The following is a 20,215-nucleotide window of genomic DNA, read 5'->3' as shown; positions in this document are numbered from 1 at the left end:
CCTTGCCTCCAAAACAACAAAGAGCTAATCTAGACAAAAACAAACACAAGTTTCTTACATTAGTGTGACATTTTGATAACCAAAATAATTCTTTGGCAAATAATTTTGATCATAGCACTTTTGATCCTAGTGCTTGATATACTGAAAGACATTACTGTTAACATACCGGACATAGCAGGGGATTTGCTACATCCTGTAAATGCATTTCCTATGTCAACCATAGCTTAGCAACACAGCACATCATCCAGTATCAGTCTGTGGCTACCTGGTAGCTACAGCCTGCTATACCACTGCCCAGCATTGCCAGGAATACGGTGCCCTATTTCACAGTCCAGGAACACATTGAAATTCAAAGTGTGATTCTGCTGAATATACCAGCATACAGAAAGGGGGAAAATCCAAGTTAGGGGCTGCATGTAACTTTCGTTTGGGGGATGTTGCTCAGAGATACAAAGCTTGCCTAGCATGGTATTATGTAGATGTAACCAACCGTCTTATTAAATAAGAAACACAGAAACAATGTAAAAGAGAAAGCCGAGAGGTCAGAGCTCAGAGCTAAAATCTCACCCTTCCTCCTGCTGTCCCAGCTTCGCGAAAAGAGACCTACCTCCTGTCGGTTCGTATTTTTAAAGTATGTTGTTCTGCCTTCTCATTGGTTGTAAACCCAAACACATGACTGCCTCGTCACTGTCTGAATGTACAGCCCCCTAGGTCTTAAAGGCATATGTCTCCAATGCTGGCTGTATCCCTGAACGCACAGAGATCTTATGGGATTAAAGGCGTATGCCACCACCGCCACACTCTTGCTATGGCTCTAATAGCTCTGACCCTGAGCACACAGATATCTATGGGATTAAAGGCGTGTGCCACCACCGCCACACTCTTGCTATGGCTCTAATAGCTCTGACCCTGAACACACAGATATCTATGGGATTAAAGGCGTGTGCCACCACCGCCACACTCTTGCTATGGCTCTAATAGCTCTGACCCCCAGACAACTTTATTTATTAACATACAATCAAATTAATATTTCAGTACAAATCAAAATAATATTTCAATACAATTAGATTATCACCACATTTCCCCTTTTCTATTTTAATAAAAAGAAAAAAAGCAAAAGGTTATGACTAACAAAAGAAAAACTATATACAAAAGTACAATAACTATATACAATATATACAAGTAATAAATACCTAAACAGGTATTTGACAAATCAGAGAAAATAATTCCATTATCTATCCTATTTTGGTAATTCCAAGATGTATCTAATGTACTTTCTATCCTAATTAATGTTCAACTATAACTAACTAATCTTCAACCATAACTAACTAATCTTCAACTCCCTCAGAGACCCAAGAAGGGAATAATATTAGCTAACAAAAATAAAAACAGGAAGTGCATGCAAGCAACTTCCAAAAAATTTTTTGAGTTGACAGAAACAGCCAGCTGCCTGGGTAGTCACCTGAGGTTTCTCCGTAGTGTTGGGGCATCATCTTCAGCCTATAGGCTTAGTGTATCTGACAGACTCATTTGTGAAGTAGGATGTACACAAGGTCAACAGTTCAACCTCACATTGGGTGAGAGCAGTCCACGTACCAGAAACACCTGAATTCCACTAGTGTCCTGTCATGATTCAGGATTTTAAATTCTGGAAATTGTTGACAGTTTTTTAATTCAGCTGTCCATTCTTCTTGGCTGTGTATATATGGCTTCATCTCAGCATCCCCTTCTTCTCCACATCCCTCTATTAAATGCCAGTCTACTTTTGAGAGGCATGAGCTTTCAGCTGCTGTTCCATTGTACAACAGAATCCATCGGCCCTCTGCCTGTTAAGCTGCCTTCGAAGAAAAGGGCACCGTACCTTTTCCGGATGCGAAGGCCACTTCAGGGATGGGGCCATATTGTCCTGGCCTCAGAAGATGCCTTTTGATAAAGCCATAACCACACTTGTTTTGGCAAGAATCAGTAGTCCCTTGTTTCGTGATCTGTCTGTCCATTTTGTCCTGTTGATTCGAGGATACTTTGTTGTCCAGTGGCTAACTTTTGCCAGAATGAAAGTTGACTCCATATGCAGTTTCTTCAATGCCCATATTTTCTCTAAAGTAGATTGGTACTGCCAGGAGCCGACATGTCTCAAAAAAGAAAAATTTTCTAAGTTATTAAAACATTTTAAATGCCATATTCTGTAGATCTCTGAAGGGTTTGAAGATGACCTGTCTAAAACATCTCTGCTCAATTTTTAAAACATATCTAATATGACTACAAGTTCTATGATAATGTCTAACTACTAGCTTTCATTTCTTTATATCCTAATAGTTGATAATAATAACATTCAAGGATCAGAAATTTGCATTACATTGTTAAATGGATGGAATAAATACAATTAGAAATATACATATAGCATTTTCTAACAATATCAGTTTCAAATTTGTGTACAATATAAAACAATTCAATCCAATGTAAAGTATTTAAAACTAGTAATTGTCTTTCTCTTTTCTTTCTTTTTTTTTTTTTCTTTCCTTCTTTCTTTCTTTCTTTCTTTCTTTCTTTTTTTTTTTTTTTTTTTTTTTTTTTTTTTTTTTTTTTTTTTTTTTAAACAAGAACCTTAAATCTAATCTCCTTTGCTTAGCCTTTTTCCTAACCCTTGACAATAACTTGTAACCAACCCCCCTAAATACTGAAAATTATCCCAGACCCAGAACCCATTAAAAAGACCAAAAAACCACCTGCCCCACACCACCTCTTTGGGAATGTGGGCGTCGTATTCTTAAAATTGCTTCCTGCTGGGTATGGGCGAAGTTTTCTTTATCCTGAAAGAAAAATTTTAGGTTAATTGTCAAATTCTAGGAGAGGTAACTATATCCTTCATTATCCAGTCTGTGTATAATGCCAAAGTTGAGGGTTTATCTCAAGTCCTTATTCAAGTAGTCTTTGAGACTGGATCATCTCAGCTAGTCATCTCAAATTTGCTCTGAGCACCTTGTAGTTCAAAGCTGATCTGTGGATGATGTTTGTCAGCTTAATGATATTATTATTGTCCACGTGGAATTGTTGTTGTTGTGGGGCCCCATCTTCTTTCTGGAGACTTCAGTTGATGTTAGGCCTGGCCATGATTTCCTGCAGAAAACTGATAAGAGACTCGAACACAAAAACATATATATGCAGCTAGCCTTTTTTCTAGAATTAGTTAGTACTCTATGTGACCATTCATATCTTAACAAAGTTTAAAATGTATATATATATATTAATCTTGTAAATTTTGATATAAAATTTATACTTTGAGAAAAGTTTAAAGAATCAGAATAGAATCAAAGAGTTGAGATTAGTAATAGAATAGTCCCTTAATTAATTTTGCTTTTGTCCTGTACCATAGCAGAAATGGCTCTTATTCTGGCATGATACAGGGAGTTTGCATTTTCCTTTTAACAACATGCTTGATTTTAAAGAAGGAGAGAGCCATTCTCCAACTCCAAAGTCAGCTTTAAATTTTAATTGAACTGGGACTGTTAGAAGACCAATAGTGTTAAATCTTTAGAGAAAAGCAGAAACAAACATTTAGGAAGACATAAAAATTTTTTTAGATAATATATACCCATACACCGTTTCACTCTGTTTCTTGGGATAGATGATTTGTCCCTTTTCTTCAGTTGTCTCATTTGTCCAGTGTTCTTCAGATTCCTTAACCTTCATTCTCCTAAAAGACAAAAACAAAAACCTTTCCCCAAGACTAATTTTGGGGATGTTCCTTTTTGGCAAGTTATTATCTGATGAAATGAAAAGGCATGTTTTATTGATACAAGTTAGTTTAAATTGGATGTTCATGCTGGTTGATGAACTATCACCTCCTCTAATTAAGAGGTCTCTCTTGTTCAAATCGAACCTTTATCAATTTTGATGGTACCCACAGCTTATCTTCTCCTGTAGAAACAAAAGCAAAACCACGTCCCCAATGTAATACATACCCTGGTTTCCATTCTGAGGTCAGCACATCCTTAAAGTATATAGGCTGATTTAATTCTGTAGTTTTTTCTATTATCCAATGTCTCTCTGCAGCTGTTGTTCCTTTCTCATTGGCATTCAGAAAATTCAAAGTTAGAAGAGCATTATGCAGTCTATTTCTGGGGGTTTTTGTTACCCATTTCTGTTTATTTAGCATATCCTTTAGAGTTCTGTTTGATCTTTCTATAACTGCTTGACCTGTAGGATTATGTGGTATGCCTGTAATATGCTTTATATTGTAATAAGCAAAAAACTGTTTCATTTTAACAGAGACATATGATGGAGCATTGTCAGTTTTGATTTGTGCAGGTATACCCATGATGGCCATAACTTCTAGCAAATGAGTGATTACAGAATCAGCTTTTTCAGAACTCAAAGCAGTTGCCCATTGAAATCCTGAATAAGTATCGATAGTGTGGTGTACATATTTCAATTTTCCAAATTCTGCAAAGTGAAACACGTCCATCTGCCAGATTTCATTTCTCTGAGTACCCTTTGGGTTACATCCTGCTGGTAATGGCGTCTGATTGTAGAAGGAACAAGTAGGACATTTCTTTATTATTTCTTTGGCTTGTTGCCAGGTTATGGAAAAATCCTTTTTTAAACCTTTACTATTAACGTGATGTTTTTTATGAAATTCTGAGGCCTCCAGCACATTTCCTATCAATAATTTATCAATCTCTTCATTGCCTTGTGCTAGAGGGCCTGGCAGACCAGTATGGGATCGAATGTGAGTTATATATAAAGGATGATTCCTTTTCCTGATTGTATCTTGTAATTGAATAAATAGTGAAGTTAATTCTGAAGCATCAGGGATAAATTCTGCAGTCTCAATATGTAACACCACTCTTTCAGCATACTGAGAGTCAGTTACTATGTTGAGAGGTTCTGAAAAATCCATTAATACCAACAGAATAGCATACAATTCTGATTTTTGCACTGAATTATACGGACTTTGAACCACTTTACTTAAATTTTCTGATTTGTAACCTGCCTTTCCTTCTTTGTTGGCATCTGTATAAAATGTACGAACTCCAGATATGGGTTTTTGCCGTACAATTCGAGGCAAGATCCATTCAGCTCTCTTTATAAGATCAATTCTATTGCTTTTGGGATATTTGCTGTTAATTTCTCCCAAAAAATTACTGCAAGCTCTTTGCCAAGGTTCACTTTCTGTCCATAATTTTTCAATGTCCTCCTTAGTTAATGGTACGACAATTTCTGCTGGGTCTATGCCTGCTAATTGACGAAGTCTCATTTTTCCTTTGTAAATCAAGTCAGAGATTTTTTCCACATAAGTTTTTAATTTTTTATTTGGTTTATTTGGTAAAAATATCCATTCCAATATAATATCTTCCCTCTGCATTAATATTCCAGTAGGAGAACGCCTAGAAGGTAAGATAACCAAAATGCAATCCAGCTTTGGATCAATACGATTCACGTGTCCTTCATGCACTTTCTTTTCTACCAATGCTAATTCTTTCTCAGCTTCAGGTGATAATTCTCTTGGACTATTTAAGTCCTTGTCACCTTCTAAGGTTTTGAACAAATTAGTCAGTTCATCATTTTTTACCCCAACAATAGTTCGTAGATGAGAAATATCTCCAAATAATCTTTGAAAGTCATTAAGAGTCTGTAGTCTATCTCTCCGAATTTGCACCTTTTGGGGTCTAATTTTTTGTAGCTCTATTTTATATCCTAAATAATTAATAGAATCTCCTCTTTGTATCTTTTCAGGAGCAATTTGTAATCCCCAGCGAGGCAAAATTTTCTTTACTTCTTCAAACATTATTTCTAAAGTATCTGCATTTGAGTCAGCTAGTAAAATATCGTCCATATAATGATAAATTATAGATTTAGGAAATTTTTTACGTATCACTTCCAATGGCTGTTGTACAAAATATTGGCACAGAGTTGGGCTATTCAACATTCCCTGTGGGAGGACCCTCCATTGAAATCTTTTAACCGGTTGAGAATTATTATAATTAGGCACTGTAAAAGCAAATCTTTCTTTGTCTTTTTCTTGTAAGGGTATTGAAAAGAAACAGTCTTTTAAATCAATAACTATGAGAGGCCATCCTTTTGGTAACAGAGTAGGCAAAGGCATCCCAGATTGTAGAGAACCCATTGGCTGAATTACTTTGTTAATTGCCCTAAGGTCTGTTACCATTCTCCATTTACCAGATTTCTTTTTAATAACAAATACAGGAGAATTCCAAGGGCTGGTTGATTCTTCAATATGCTGAGCATTTAACTGTTCTTCTACCAGCTCTTCTAAAGCCTGGAGTTTCTCTGTTGTTAAAGGCCATTGCTGGACCCATACAGGCTTGTCTGTTAACCATTTTAAAGGTAGAGCTGTTGGTGTCTTTGGAAGATCGTCAGTTATTGTGCCCTGTTCTTGTATAATATGGATGGCTGGTGACCACTCATTAGAACAATATCTTCTAATATTTCTCTCAGTAACATGTGCTAGTTTATGATTTGTTTCTGAGATTGGAGGGATGTTAATCTGAGTATTCCATTGTTGCAACAAGTCTCGACCCCACAGGTTCATAGTTATGTTAGCCACATATGGTTTTAATTTTCCTCTCTGTCCTTCTGGACCTATACATTCGAGCCATCTTGCACTCTGTTTCACCTGAGATAATGTCCCAATTCCTAACAGTTGAACGTTTACCTCCTGAAGAGGCCAAGTTGGATGCCAAAATTCTGGTGCAATTATGGTAACGTCCGCACCTGTGTCTACCAGACCAGACAACAAAACACCATTTATTTTTATCGTTAATTTTGGTCTTTGTTCATTAATAGAAGTTTGCCAAAAAATTTTCTTTATGTTTTCTCCTGAATTTTCTATTCTCTCTGTTTCATCATTCTGACCAGCATGATTTATTCCAATAGGCATTTGGTTATTTAATCGCTCTCCAGAGCAGGCATTTCCTCTATGGCTGCCGGAAAGGTTTGAACTGGATTTGCACTGGGGGCCTGCCTGAGGCCCCTCTGGGAGTTTCCCGAAGACTGAGGCAAAGGATTACCCTGTCTGTCCTTTGTTGATCTACATTCGTTGGTCCAGTGTTTTCCCTTACCACACCTTCTGCATACTCCAGAAGGAAGGGGCATTCTGTTGCCATTGTTCCTTGAAGAAACATTGTTTCTGGAAATGACCTGTCTACAGTCCCTTTTCAAATGTCCTTGCTTTCCACATCCAAAACATCTAACACTCCTCAAACCTTTTGAAATTACTTCTCCTACCCATGTATCATCATGCTCATCAGCTTCAACATTAATTGTTTCTCTAATCCAATCTTCCATAGGTGCAGATCTTGCCCTTAATGGCCTGATTATTCTTTTGCATGCTGCATTCGAATTCTCAAAGGCCAAAGATTCAATTATTGCCTTACCAGCTTCTGAATCCGAGACCGTTCTCTTTACTGCTGAAGCCAGTCTTTGTAAAAAATCTGTAAAAGACTCTTTTGGGCCTTGCTTCACCTTTGTAAATGACTCAGATTTTTTTCCTGGTTCCTCAACTTTGTCCCATGCATTCAAGGCTGCCGTTCGACATAAAATTAGGGTTTGGACATCATATAAACATTGTGCTTGTGCTGAAGCATATTGGCCTTCGCCCATAAGCTGATCCTGGCAAACTTGTACTCCTTTATCCCTCCACTGTTTTTCTATGTTTTTAGCCTCCTCCTTAAACCAAGTCAGAAATTGAAGTCTCTGGCTGGGTTCCAGAACACCTTGTGCGAGGTCCCGCCAGTCCTGTGGTACTATCCTATTATATGTTGACCAAGTGTTTAACATTTGCTTTACATATGGGGAATGCATGCCATAAGATACTATTGCCTCCTTAAACCTTTTTAAATCCAACATTTCAATTGGAGCCCAAGTATTTTGTGTAGCCATTTGATCAGGCATCTGCTGTACGGTTACAGGATAAATTAAGGGTGACTGTGTGAAAACAGGCTTTCTTTCTGCAACCTTATGATCCCGACTTGAAACAACTTCACTGTTAATTTCTTCTGTCTGAATTTTTACAGGTTTAACAAGTTCTTCTAACGCTGTTATCCTGGCACTTAAATTGACTATCTTTTTAAATATTAAAATGTGGATTATTATAGTGATGAGGTGCATAATTCCACCAATACTAATATTATATAGTTGTTCCATTGCCAGACTGCCTAAAATTTCGAACAAAAACCAATTTTCTTCCAATGCACACATAAAACCCATTTGTTTTTTAATGTGGAAAAAAAATTCTCTTTTAGATAGTTTCCTTTAAAATATCTGATATATTATGACTTACCAAATCTGCGTAGAACAGTAGAAATCCGAGGGGATTTTCAAAGCAGCCACCTAGTGTCCCAGGTGTAAATCCAGAGAGAGAGAGAGAGAGAGAGAGAGAGAGAGAGAGAGAGAGAGAGAGAGAGGGAGAGAGAAAAGAGAGAACGCACAAGAAAGCGTAGCCGGCTAAAGCTTAAATGCAGCCACGTGTTCCCTCTTGTGCCGAGTCAAGGCTTGGGTCTGGCTTCCTTAAGCTCCGACCACGTGCTTTGGCTTTACAGGCAGGGCCCTGTTCGGCAGGGCAGGTCTGAGTTGTTTGTAGCACCGGCTTTAGGCAAGCTGCTCACAGACCTAGGCCCGGGCTAGAAGTTGCTACCCGGACTAGGACGCCAGCAGCTCGGACTAAGAAGCCGATCGCCGCCGGCCGCCGTGTGCCGCCGCTGCCGCCGCCGCTGCTGCCGCCCTTGCGGGAAAGCGGACCTGCCGCCAAGCCAAGCAGTTTTTAATGGATTCTTGTCACGTTGGGCGCCAGATGTAGATGTAACCAACCGTCTTATTAAATAAGAAACACAGAAACAATGTAAAAGAGAAAGCCGAGAGGTCAGAGCTCAGAGCTAAAATCTCACCCTTCCTCCTGCTGTCCCAGCTTCGCGAAAAGAGACCTACCTCCTGTCGGTTCGTATTTTTAAAGTATGTTGTTCTGCCTTCTCATTGGTTGTAAACCCAAACACATGACTGCCTCGTCACTGTCTGAATGTACAGCCCCCTAGGTCTTAAAGGCATATGTCTCCAATGCTGGCTGTATCCCTGAACGCACAGAGATCTTATGGGATTAAAGGCGTATGCCACCACCGCCACACTCTTGCTATGGCTCTAATAGCTCTGACCCTGAGCACACAGATATCTATGGGATTAAAGGCGTGTGCCACCACCGCCACACTCTTGCTATGGCTCTAATAGCTCTGACCCTGAACACACAGATATCTATGGGATTAAAGGCGTGTGCCACCACCGCCACACTCTTGCTATGGCTCTAATAGCTCTGACCCCCAGACAACTTTATTTATTAACATACAATCAAATTAATATTTCAGTACAAATCAAAATAATATTTCAATACAATTAGATTATCACCACAGTATTATGCTAGGCAAGCTTTGTATTATGGTATTAGCATATTGAGCAAGTATTCTGCCCTTGAATTACATGCATCCCTAGCCTCAGAGTCAGATTTTTACTTTTTTCTATTACCATATTTAATGTAGCCTATGTGCACAACTTTCCTAAAATATGGAAACAATTCATTCCAAATGTTTAGCTCTTGTCCAGCACACCCAGTACTGGGACCATCAAGATAAGACTCTAGAACACCTATTGGTAACAGTGTTTGAAACCATTAACAGAAGGGACTGGCGAGGAAGGTGGCCTTCCTGGCTGCTGTTGCCAAGAGAAACTGGGAGAGGTGTAAGAGAGCCCCACACTAACTTCACTTCCTGTCAGTTTCACTCAGTGCCAAGAAGCCAAGATTTCTAGAAAAAGACTAGACCAAGAATCAAGAGACATACTTTGTTTCATAAGGCCTTGTGAAATCAAAACCTTTCAGGGTTTTGCCTTTTTCATATGTATACAATGATGAATGAAATAACAGGACATTATATAGTAATATTTCTGATACAGATTTAATTCAATTTACCTTTATTTGGCTTAAAAACAACTACCCATAAAATCCCAAACTTTTGCCGGGCGGTGGTGGCGCACGCCTTTAATCCCAGCACTCGGGAGGCAGAGCCAGGCAGATCTCTGTGAGTTCGAGGCCAGCCTGGGCTACCAAGTGAGTTCCAGGAAAGGCGCAAAGCTACACAGAGAAACCCTGTCTCGAAAAACCAAAAAAAAAAAAAAAAAAATCCCAAACTTTTATCAGAGTTTCTTCCCCAAACATGTTCCCAGCTTGGCCATTATGGGAGCAGTACTTCCAACTTCCAGATTTGCAAATCTTCAGTAGTCAAATGTGAAGAAATCAAGAGCCATCTGGGTTTGCAAAACAGTATCCAGATGAATACAGGATGAGGCAGTACACACATCAAGCACCCGCACTACGAGCTTTCCTCCCTTAGAAGACTCTATACTGCTGTATGGCCAAGGTAAGACAGGAGGCTGACGGTGCGGCTCTAGTAAAACTTGTCTCTATTAGCAAGCTCTAGTTTGTGGGCCTAACGGATCCTCTTGTAGCACGGTTAAAAAAATTCTCCGTGAGGTGAGGTAGGTATGAGCAGCCCTGCGTTTCTGCTCCAGAACTCACTGCAGGGTACTTCAACATGGTCTCAAAGAAGCATAAAGGAATCCATGAGACAACTGAGATAGTACTAAGGGCTCATAAGCCATCGTCTTTAGGCAAACTGTAAGCAAGCTGTGTTTCTAGTTTGTCAATGTTTAGTGATTAATCATGGACACAGGCGGCCCCTGGTGTTTGGGGTTGCGGGGTCAAACCACTGGTGGCTTCAACATACTGATGGGCTTCAAGGGTTGCTTTAGTACTGAAGTGCATGGTTTACAGAAGTAATAATGTGTGTTGGAGAAAATGTCAAACTGCCACCTCAAAACGATCTCTTCACGTTTGATGTCATTCCTGCAACTGTTGTAGACATTTACAGTTTGTAAGATTTAACATTTTAAAGTCTGTTGGCATTTTTTTTGTAAAGTTTGAATTACTATTTAACTTTTTTTTCACTTAAGTATGGCATATTGCTTACCTATATAACATTGTAAGAAATGCTGCCGGGCGGTGGTGGCGCACGCCTTTAGTCCCAGCACTCGGGAGGCAGAGGCAGGCGGATCTCTGTGAGTTCGAGGCCAGCCTGGTCTACCAAGTGAGTTCCAGGAAAGGCGCAAAGCTACATAGAGAAACCCTGTCTCGAAAAACCAAAAAAAAAAAAAGAAAAACAAAAACAAAAAAAAAAACACCAAAAAAAAAAAAGAAAAGAAAAAAGAAATGCCCGTCAAACTCAAACACATGGAAGTCTTATTAGCTACTACACAGTACATGCTAGCATTTTTATTGACAGGGAAAGACTTCATTTCATTGGTTAACTTGAATTTTGATTTGTGTAATGTTGTTTCTCTGAATGGAAATATTGCTCTACTTTTCACATTAAAATCCTGCTGCGTGTTAGAAGATTCTCAACTTTACAGCAGTCTACAAGTTGCAGTTACTGGTTTGATTCCTCCCTTCTCCCAATGCTTCATGTAAATGTTCTTACTGTTGACAGTTCTGGGTCTGTGTGATAGGGAAACTGTCCTACTTAACATTAAAAGAACACAGTGCCAGTGGCCAAAATTTATCTTGGAATAGTGTGTAACAGCTAACCTAATCTGTCACCTAATCATTTTCTTTTCAAGGGCAAAATAATTCATTCTTTCATCTAGTTTGTGCTGATTCCATAAAACTGCTCAAGGTAGAAATTGCAGCAATTTGAGGAACCTAAAGATAAATTGAGAAACACTGTTTCATCTCAAAACACATACAGCAGTGGCTTACTATGAAGAAAATTGGGGCAGTTGTAAATTACCTACATCTAGACTACAGGGAATCTGTTCTCTCGACATTTTGATGTAAAGGTGTATTCAGCTCTGAGAAGTGTGATGTCTGCTTTTGTTTTTCATTTTCTTCCCTATTGTTTGCACTGGATCCTAAATACAGATTCGGTCATACACACACTCACACATACACACACACTCTCATTTCCCTGCTTCCTATTAGACTGTAGGACTGTTTGCTCCCTCATTTTCATTTAAGTGTGATCACCAACACACACATGCTCTTAAATCCCAACCTTTTGTCTCCAATCCAGCATTCTCATGCTCCAGATAAACTTAGGGGTTTCAACATTGCCAGTTCCCTATTCAAGTAAATGCCTTGCATTCAACGTGTTCAAAGCACAATTCCATAACCTCACTTCCAACACTGACAAGTCAAGGTTGTAACTGCTACCTTTTCCCCTCTATATAGTCTGCCATGGTTATATGCTGCCAACTTTTTATCTATAATAGTATTGATTTTATGTTTTGGTCCCAGTATATAACTCAGTTACCAGTTACCATTTTACCTAAATTAAAAAACAAACAAAAACTCTTCATGGGCTTTATCCCTGTAACAGCTGTATCTCAACACATTCAAATGTTAGTCTTCGGTTTTCTGTCCCACTTCACTTTTCCACTCAGTTGCTCCAACCTTAAACCTAGTCCTTCCTCCCTTGTGACCAATCCTGGCACTGCTAACTTTTAAAGATTAAACAGGATGTACTTTAAAACATAAATTAGGACCTGTGTATGTATAGAATATTCCTGGAAGGGAACAAACTGATCATACATTCCATTATATACTTAGGCTTTTCGTTTGGTGCTTTGAATAACCTATTCATAAACTAATAGAATTTAAAGTGCAGCTTTTTGACAAACAGAATAGAAACAAACACTGGTGAGGGTGTGCCTTGTATTTTCACACTGTCTCCTGCATACCACCTTTTCAAGTACTAAAAAATATCAAGAAAACTATTCAGACCCAGTTATCCTTAACGTAAAAACTTTTAATTCTGCTTCCCCGAAAAAAAAAGTCATTCTATCTTATCAGCAAGATTCATAAAGACAAATTAATTTGCAGTTCATCTACTTTTCACTTGATGAGCACATAAGTTTAAACAGTATTACCATTTCATATTTTTTTAACGATATTAGACTCTGGAGAAAGGATGAGGCAAGTGAAGGTATCACTTTTTGTTTATATTAAATTAAAGTCAGGTGGTGGTGTTGCACACCTTTTATCAGTGCACTCAGGAGGCAGAAGCAAGCAGATCTCTGAGTTCAAGGCCAGCCTGGTCTATGGAGAGCTCCAGGACAGACAGAGCTACAAGGAGAAATCCTGTCTTAAAGCAAACACAAAAACAAAATCACTGTAAACAGAAAATCCTCTAGGCAGATATTCTGGATCAATTTTGACGGTTTTTTAGGGCCCTCCTTTGTAGTTTGCAACTATAATGAGTTGAAATGTCCCTACCACTCCAAATTCCTATGAGGAAACTTAACCCTTAAGGTATGAGTTGGGAGCTGGTTGAAAACACACAGCAGTTACTTCAGATGAGGTCTTTGGTAGGTGTAAATGCAGTATGATTTATGTCCCAGAATAAAAAGGGACGATGGTAATACATGCAAATAATCTCAGCATTCAGGAGGCAGGGGCAGGTGAATCTCAGTTTTAAGGCCAGCCTGGTCTACAGAGCTAGTTCCAGGACAGCCAGAGCTACATACAAAGAAATGCTGTCTTGAAAAACAAATGAAAAAAAAAAAAAATAGAAAAACAAATGAAAAAGCAAATATGGACAGAGACAGGTATTTACAGAAGAAAGAATGTGAAGAGAATCAGGGAGAAAAGACCTATGGACAAGCCAAGGATGGATGCCTGGAACCATCCATCTCACAGCTTGCAGAGGGAGCCATCCCTGCCACCATGTTGACTGGCCCTTAAGTCTTAAGCCTCATCATTTGTGGTAGTTTGCTATGGAAGGAAGCCTAATCAACAGGTACAAGTACACACAGAAATCACTTGTAAATAACTACTTTCAGAAGACGAGTCATTTAAAGATTTGAAAGACAACTGACATGGTACTATAATGTATTTTGAAAATTAAAGTCTAAGAAGTGTGTTTCAGGTATCTTAGCAGGTCTCCCTAGATTTTTATACCAAAAAGTAATAGGATATCAAAACTAGCTAACATGCTACCTAGACTATATCTCAGGTCTTCATTAGCTCTTTAAATCAACCAAGGAGAGGATTTCTTTGCTGTTCTCGTAAGACAGCACCTTTCTTTTCTATACAAATGCTTATCAATGTTAAAAAGGCACTGAAGTAACTTCACTTCCTCTTCAGAAACACCAGCAAAATTAATTAAACCTGAGCTTGGTTTCTGGGCCCAACCTGATCTTTTGACTGACGTCATTATTGCATTTTGAAATTATATTCAGTTATGCCCTTAGATAATAGACCTTTTTTGTAATTTAGAAATAAGTTTCTTTACATTCAGTTTAGTCAGTTTGGCTTTTACTCAATTAGCCAGGAATATCATATGGTCTTTAGAATTATTAAGATTAAAATATGGTCTATATTAAAGGCATTCAATTGTGCACCATAGTTTCACTTGACATTTTATTTTATATGGACTTTGAAATTCTGTGCATCCCAAATATCAAAGATGAATACAAAGATTTTCATCATGCCAACTCTCTTTAAAACCTGACATCTCATGAAGTAGGTAACTATCATCACTTTAAGGTCCATGAAACTGTAGTTAAGTGAAGCAAACAGTAATCCTATGCTCCTCATGTTAGTTAGCTCCACTAGAAAATTTCACATTTAGTATAAGCCACTGCTTCTCCAGTGGACCTGATTAGCCTTCTTCCCTAGGGGGTGCAGGGTCAACGACAATGTTGAAAGACGCTTCACTGTAACAACTAAGGTGGAGGCCAGGGTACTTCTGACATCTGAGTAGGTGCCACTACTATCCTATAATGGGGACAGTTGCCTACAGGGAACTGTCTAGCCCAAAATGCTGATGGTGTTGAGGCTGAGAAAACCTAGCAAATAAACCAAACTATTCCTCAACATGTAACTGTACAGAAACTTCAATGCCCTGTTTTCTTGAAATCAACCTTTCAAGCCTGTAAAAAGAGCTTTAAGCCATGAGATGATTGTTGCTGTGATCTGAATGTTGATGCTTTCCTGAAATTCTTACATTGAACTATCACTGGTAATGTGATAGGAAGTGCCAGTTTGGAAAGTGACAGTCGTGGGGCTCCACCCTCTTGATTGGAACGAATGTCCTTATGAAAGGCACGAATGAGCTCCTCTGCTCCATTCCGCCTTGGGAAGACGCAACAAAACAAGCCCTCCTCAGACTCTCCTGGTGCTATGGTGTGGGCTTCCCAGCCTCCAGATCTGTGAGCAGAGTTTGCTTGTAAATGGCTGGTATAAGAGATGCTTTTAATGCAGCAGGACGAGACCAAAACATGTCTGTGTTTAGCATGTATTTATACACACTTTTAATTCATCTGAAAAACATGGGTTTATTTCTACAATTATGGGATTCCAGAAGCCTCAACTTCAACATTGTATATTAGCAAACAAATACATATCTGGAGTGGCATGTATGTATGGTTGATTAATATATGATGATAGCAATCTTGAGTCTTGTTCAAGGGATATGAGGGTGGAAGAGGCTGCAGGAAGGAAAGCAGGAAGGAAAGCATACTGAAGCTTTAGTAGATGTCTGTGGAAGCAAAATAAAGCCACAACACAAGGCAGAGAACTACTTTCTTCATTTTATTTCAAAAGTACACAAGGTCACAAACTAAGAGCAAGTTTCTGTTTTTAAACATAATTGTTATTACAAACTTTAAAATCTGCATCACTGGATATGTAAGCCAGAAATTTGAAATACAAAATCTGAAAATGACACTACCCATACTCCACTTTGCAAATGTGGGGTGTCAGATTAGTATTCTTAGTACCACTGTATTTATTGCCAAAATTCACAATTAGGGACAAGAACAAGTCAATCAGTGAATTGTGGTCCTCCCAACACCTTTGTCATTAAACAAATGAGCAGAAAACACAGAGCTGGGCTTTGCCAGAGCCTTTGGTGTCTAACTAACACCCAGCCCTGCTGATGATGTCTGGATTCTAAACTACAAACTCAGACCTATGAAATATATTTTGTAAGCTTGATCTTAGAGCTTAGGGTCAAATTCTGGAAGGTAAATGGTCAGCCTTCCAAAAGGAGAAATAACCACAATTCACCAATTTATGTATTATTACCTTTCTATAATATTTTCAAATGCAGTCTTGCTCAAATATTTTAGTGTCAAAGTAGGCAAAGAAGAAATTCTATTGCAGAACATGTTGCCTTTATTGCTGGAATATCCAGAGGCAATTGAAATATTAAAACTTGCCCAGAACATTTATACTACGAAACACAAGGATGTTATAAAGATATATGTACATATATAATATACAATGTCACAAACCACTTAAAATTGTGCCAGCATTTTTCTACACACTACTCTGCAAGTGACACATTTAAAGCATTCAACACATAAAAAATGAACTTTCTTTTCACACTGAAATAAGGCAGCTGAGAGCACTCTAAACACAGGTGAAACAAAATTTAGGGAAAAAGCGAAAACCTATGAACATTCACATAGCTTCAAATTTACATGCTGTGTACACAGAGCCAGTAGTTATTTATAATAAGTCACACATTAAAGAATAGCCAACTCCATGCAGTGAGTTCTTTTTAATCAAAAACGTTTACTTGCCTCTTCACTTAAATTCTAAATTCCCAGAGCTCAATCTGAAATTCATGTCTTAAAGGAATTCAGATTCAAACCTCAGTCTTTGCTCTTTCGAGACAAAACACTGTACCACTGAGTTCAACCCCCAAGTGTTAGGTCTCTCGGTGTAGCTCAGGCTTGTTTTGAACTGGCTACTGGCCTCAAATCTAAGAGCTTCCTGCACTTCTAGAGTTCTGGGATCAAAGATGTGTATAATCACAGGCATTTCCATAATCTATATGGACCTTGCCCCCCTAAACACACCCAGTCTGTGTTTCCATTCTAATAAATCCTTGGCAGATAACTCAAATTTAAGGAAAGGTTTATCTATATAAGTAGTCAGGGAACTCAATACAAGACTGTGAGCAGCAGCAACAGCAACAGCAGCAGGGAGGGCTTTCTAACAGGAAAATATCAGTCAGATTATCAATAACAATACTCATAAATTTCTGTATTCCAAGCACAGACTACGTAATCCAATGTCATCTCTCCAGATTACCCCAAGTAACATTAGAATATGGTTCTAAGTCTCTCAAGTATGAAGTGGAATCAAAAGGGGCTGCTGTGAAGACACAGTGTGGCACTGGCTGTCACTGGCGCTCTAGTTAGAATGCACTAATAAAGTTATTGAACTGTTGACCACTACAAGTGTTAATTCTAGAACAAATACTTGCTCCCTGGTTCAGTTACAATCATCAGTGAGAATTGTGTGGGAAACTATTAGTACTTGTCTGAGCTTTGGGTAAACTGAAACTTACAATGAGAATAACTAACATACCAAAGCCTAAAATTTAACTGTATCTCTAATTCTATATCCTATCGATCTTTTTTTTTTTCTTCCAGTTTTTAGTTGTTTTGTTTTGTTTTTTAAACAAGCTTGTCTTTCAGATTACAGTTGCTACAGATCTGGACTGAAATACTTACTCAGATACTCTAGGTTTGTTTGCCTTTAAATAAATACGAAATGTGAGGAAAGGAAAAAGTTACACACATCTACTTTCTATAGTAATTTCTACCTAGCATAATCTTCATTATGTAAAAAATCATTAAAATTTACAATCTTAATTTATTCTTGTTATATCTTATAAAAATGCCAAACATCTGACAGTCAAACATGGCTATGGTTCTAAATCAGAAACACAGTCAAAGAGTACAGGGCATGTGATTTTTTTCTTTTCTTTTTTTTTTAATCTTTATAAACAATGGTATCACTCAAGTGACATAAAAAAAAAAAAAAAAAAGGGCAGAGGAGAAGAGGCAAGCTTGAGACTGTAAGGGTAGAGAGGAGTCACAGTGATGTGCTTCTGGAAACAGTACCTTCACCTCTAAGCACCTTCCAGGTAGGTGATAGCCAGCTCATAGGCACCAGAAAGTCATAGTAGAAATCAAATTACCCAAAAAGGCACAGATGAAAACATCAACACAAATATCAAAAGTAAGTTTATGTGAGAGTTAAACCTACTTTACAAAATGCTTCCAAATATGTAAAACTGTACACGAATCCATTACATGGACATTCATCTTAAATTCACCATTAAAATGTATACACAATACTCTGCCTAATTGTAAATGCATGCCAACATTAATTGATAATGTAGCATTTACCAGTGCAGCACCTGAAGAGATTAACAGAAAACGATTCCCTAGGGGAAAGGTTTTGGAGTTAACGACATCTTTTATTACAGACCGCATCTACTATAAGGAAACTGCTGGCTCATTATATTCTACACACACTCCCTCACAATCTTAAGGGAAATACAATAAATTCACTTTCTTCTACAAAAACTATATTTAATACATTTGGCAGATAGGAGTATTCCCTTTACTCCTTTTTAAATTTCTTTTAAGAGTAAGTCACTTTCAGAAAACTAAAAATCAAACTTGATTTGTGAGAACTATAGAGAGGCAAGTTTGGCCACAGGACAGCAAGCACATTGCCCAAGTCTGGAATTCAGGGCGGGTGGAAGACACTTAACTTGCCTCAAGTAGATTTGTTCACTGAGTCTTGGAGAAAAATAACCTCCAGGAACTGTCCTCCCAATAGTAAGCCTAGATTACATATTCCTACAACATAAAATGTGCAGTACAGCCTGCCACAAAACAAAATACAAATTTAAAAATCAATAAATTGAGAATTCTCATCTATAACTGCCAGATAATAAATTAACACTTTTGTTGTCCATTTTTCCTTTTTTTCATTGCAAAAACATCACCTAAAGTGGAAGGCTAGTGTTTAGTTGTAGACGGACAAATCCTAAATCCTCAGTCTGTCTAGTCAGAGTTTTGCAGATGTCCACAGGCCCTGAGGCACCAGACACATACAAGGGTTTCATCTCTGTGTAGCAGAAGCAAATCCTTCTGCTGAATCTCCAATGTTGTTCTTTTCCATAGCACATAAAAGGTTACTACTTCCTGTTGCCTCTGCAGTCTATCAGTTAGATACTTACACTGTTCTACAGCCAGTACAGTAATACAGACTTGTAATCCCAGCGTTCAGGAAGTTGAAGCACAAGGATCATGATTTGAGGCCAGCCTAGGTTACATACTAAGACTCTATATCAGAAGAAAACACAAAAAGAAGAAAGAAATCATTTCATAATGTTTATGAATGACTTAGAAATGAAACTAGTCATTTCTAAAACACTGTAGTGTTTCCTACTCTTAGAGATATCCCAAATACACTTAGAATTCTCAGAGAGATTATACAAATTCAAACATAAAGTCATTTTTCCATGGATGTTTCTTAAATTTAGGGGATGCTATTGTTCATAACTAAATAAGACAGACAACCTAAAAATGATGTTAGAAACCACAAAGTACCATTTTCAGATGATTCAAGTATCAATTTGGTATATATATATATATATATATATATATATATATATAAATTCACAAATTTCTTCACTTATGACATCATATTCAAAGTGCCATATCTTTTTTAATACCAGATGCCCATTGAAATTAACTTGTTAAGAAAACTCATCTTCTCCAGATGGTCAATGCCATTACTATTAAATCTTTACTGTTTCACTATAATCAAGAAATCTGTGGAGCATGTTTCTTAGTTTCTTATTAACGTCTTCGTGTGTGTGTGTGTGTGTGTGTGTGTGTGCGCGCGCGCGCATTGGGGCTGCTGTTAAAATTTAGACTAGAATAAGTTTGATATATAAAGAGAAGAAACAAACCATGGAAAGCAGAAAAAGGAGATGTAGAGTTCTAGACTATAGACCCATCCTTGCTTTGTGCTGGAATCATCACAGGAACCGCTCCCATTCGACTAAGATTAGGGGCAGCTACCTTAGCGGGTGCCAGAGTTGGGCTCTGAGGAGCGCGTTCAAAGTCTTCACTGGGGACTTGGTTATACTGAGTCTTGGAATACCCTTCCATGTTGGAAGGGGACATGGATCCCAGGGAGGAGTGGTTGCTGCCAATGTAGCTCCTGGCAGTGGATGTCCGACTCTTCGGAGGCGGCACATCTTCCCTGCAAAACAAAGTCCCCAACACATTGTAGTTTCTAAAAACCTACAGTTAAGTAAGCTACACATGATGGGTAAGC

The 20,215-nt window shown here is 38.2% G+C and overlaps 2 protein-coding genes across 6 annotated transcripts in view; one reads left to right on the top strand and one right to left on the bottom strand.

The window, feature by feature from the left end:
- Positions 1-20,215, bottom strand: part of Cxadr (CXADR cell adhesion molecule) — a 65,405-nt gene that overhangs the window by 7,286 nt on the left and 37,904 nt on the right. For 2 of the 3 annotated variants that reach the window (XM_042259497.2, XM_006983592.4), the window contains exon 7: positions 19,957-20,140. In XM_042259497.2, coding sequence (XP_042115431.1) covers positions 19,957-20,140 — 184 coding nt within the window. Of the gene's footprint in view, positions 1-15,636; positions 20,141-20,215 lie in introns of those variants that run through there. The other variant, XM_006983591.4, reaches the window with a different exon arrangement.
- Btg3 (BTG anti-proliferation factor 3) overlaps positions 1-20,215 on the top strand; it is a 47,859-nt gene that overhangs the window by 24,104 nt on the left and 3,540 nt on the right. The gene's annotated exons all lie outside the window — the stretch shown is intronic.

Source organism: Peromyscus maniculatus, chromosome 12 (assembly GCF_049852395.1).
Source record: "Peromyscus maniculatus bairdii isolate BWxNUB_F1_BW_parent chromosome 12, HU_Pman_BW_mat_3.1, whole genome shotgun sequence".
In the NCBI taxonomy this organism is placed as follows: Eukaryota; Metazoa; Chordata; class Mammalia; order Rodentia; family Cricetidae; genus Peromyscus; species Peromyscus maniculatus.
This window is presented reverse-complemented; position numbering and strand designations above follow the sequence as displayed.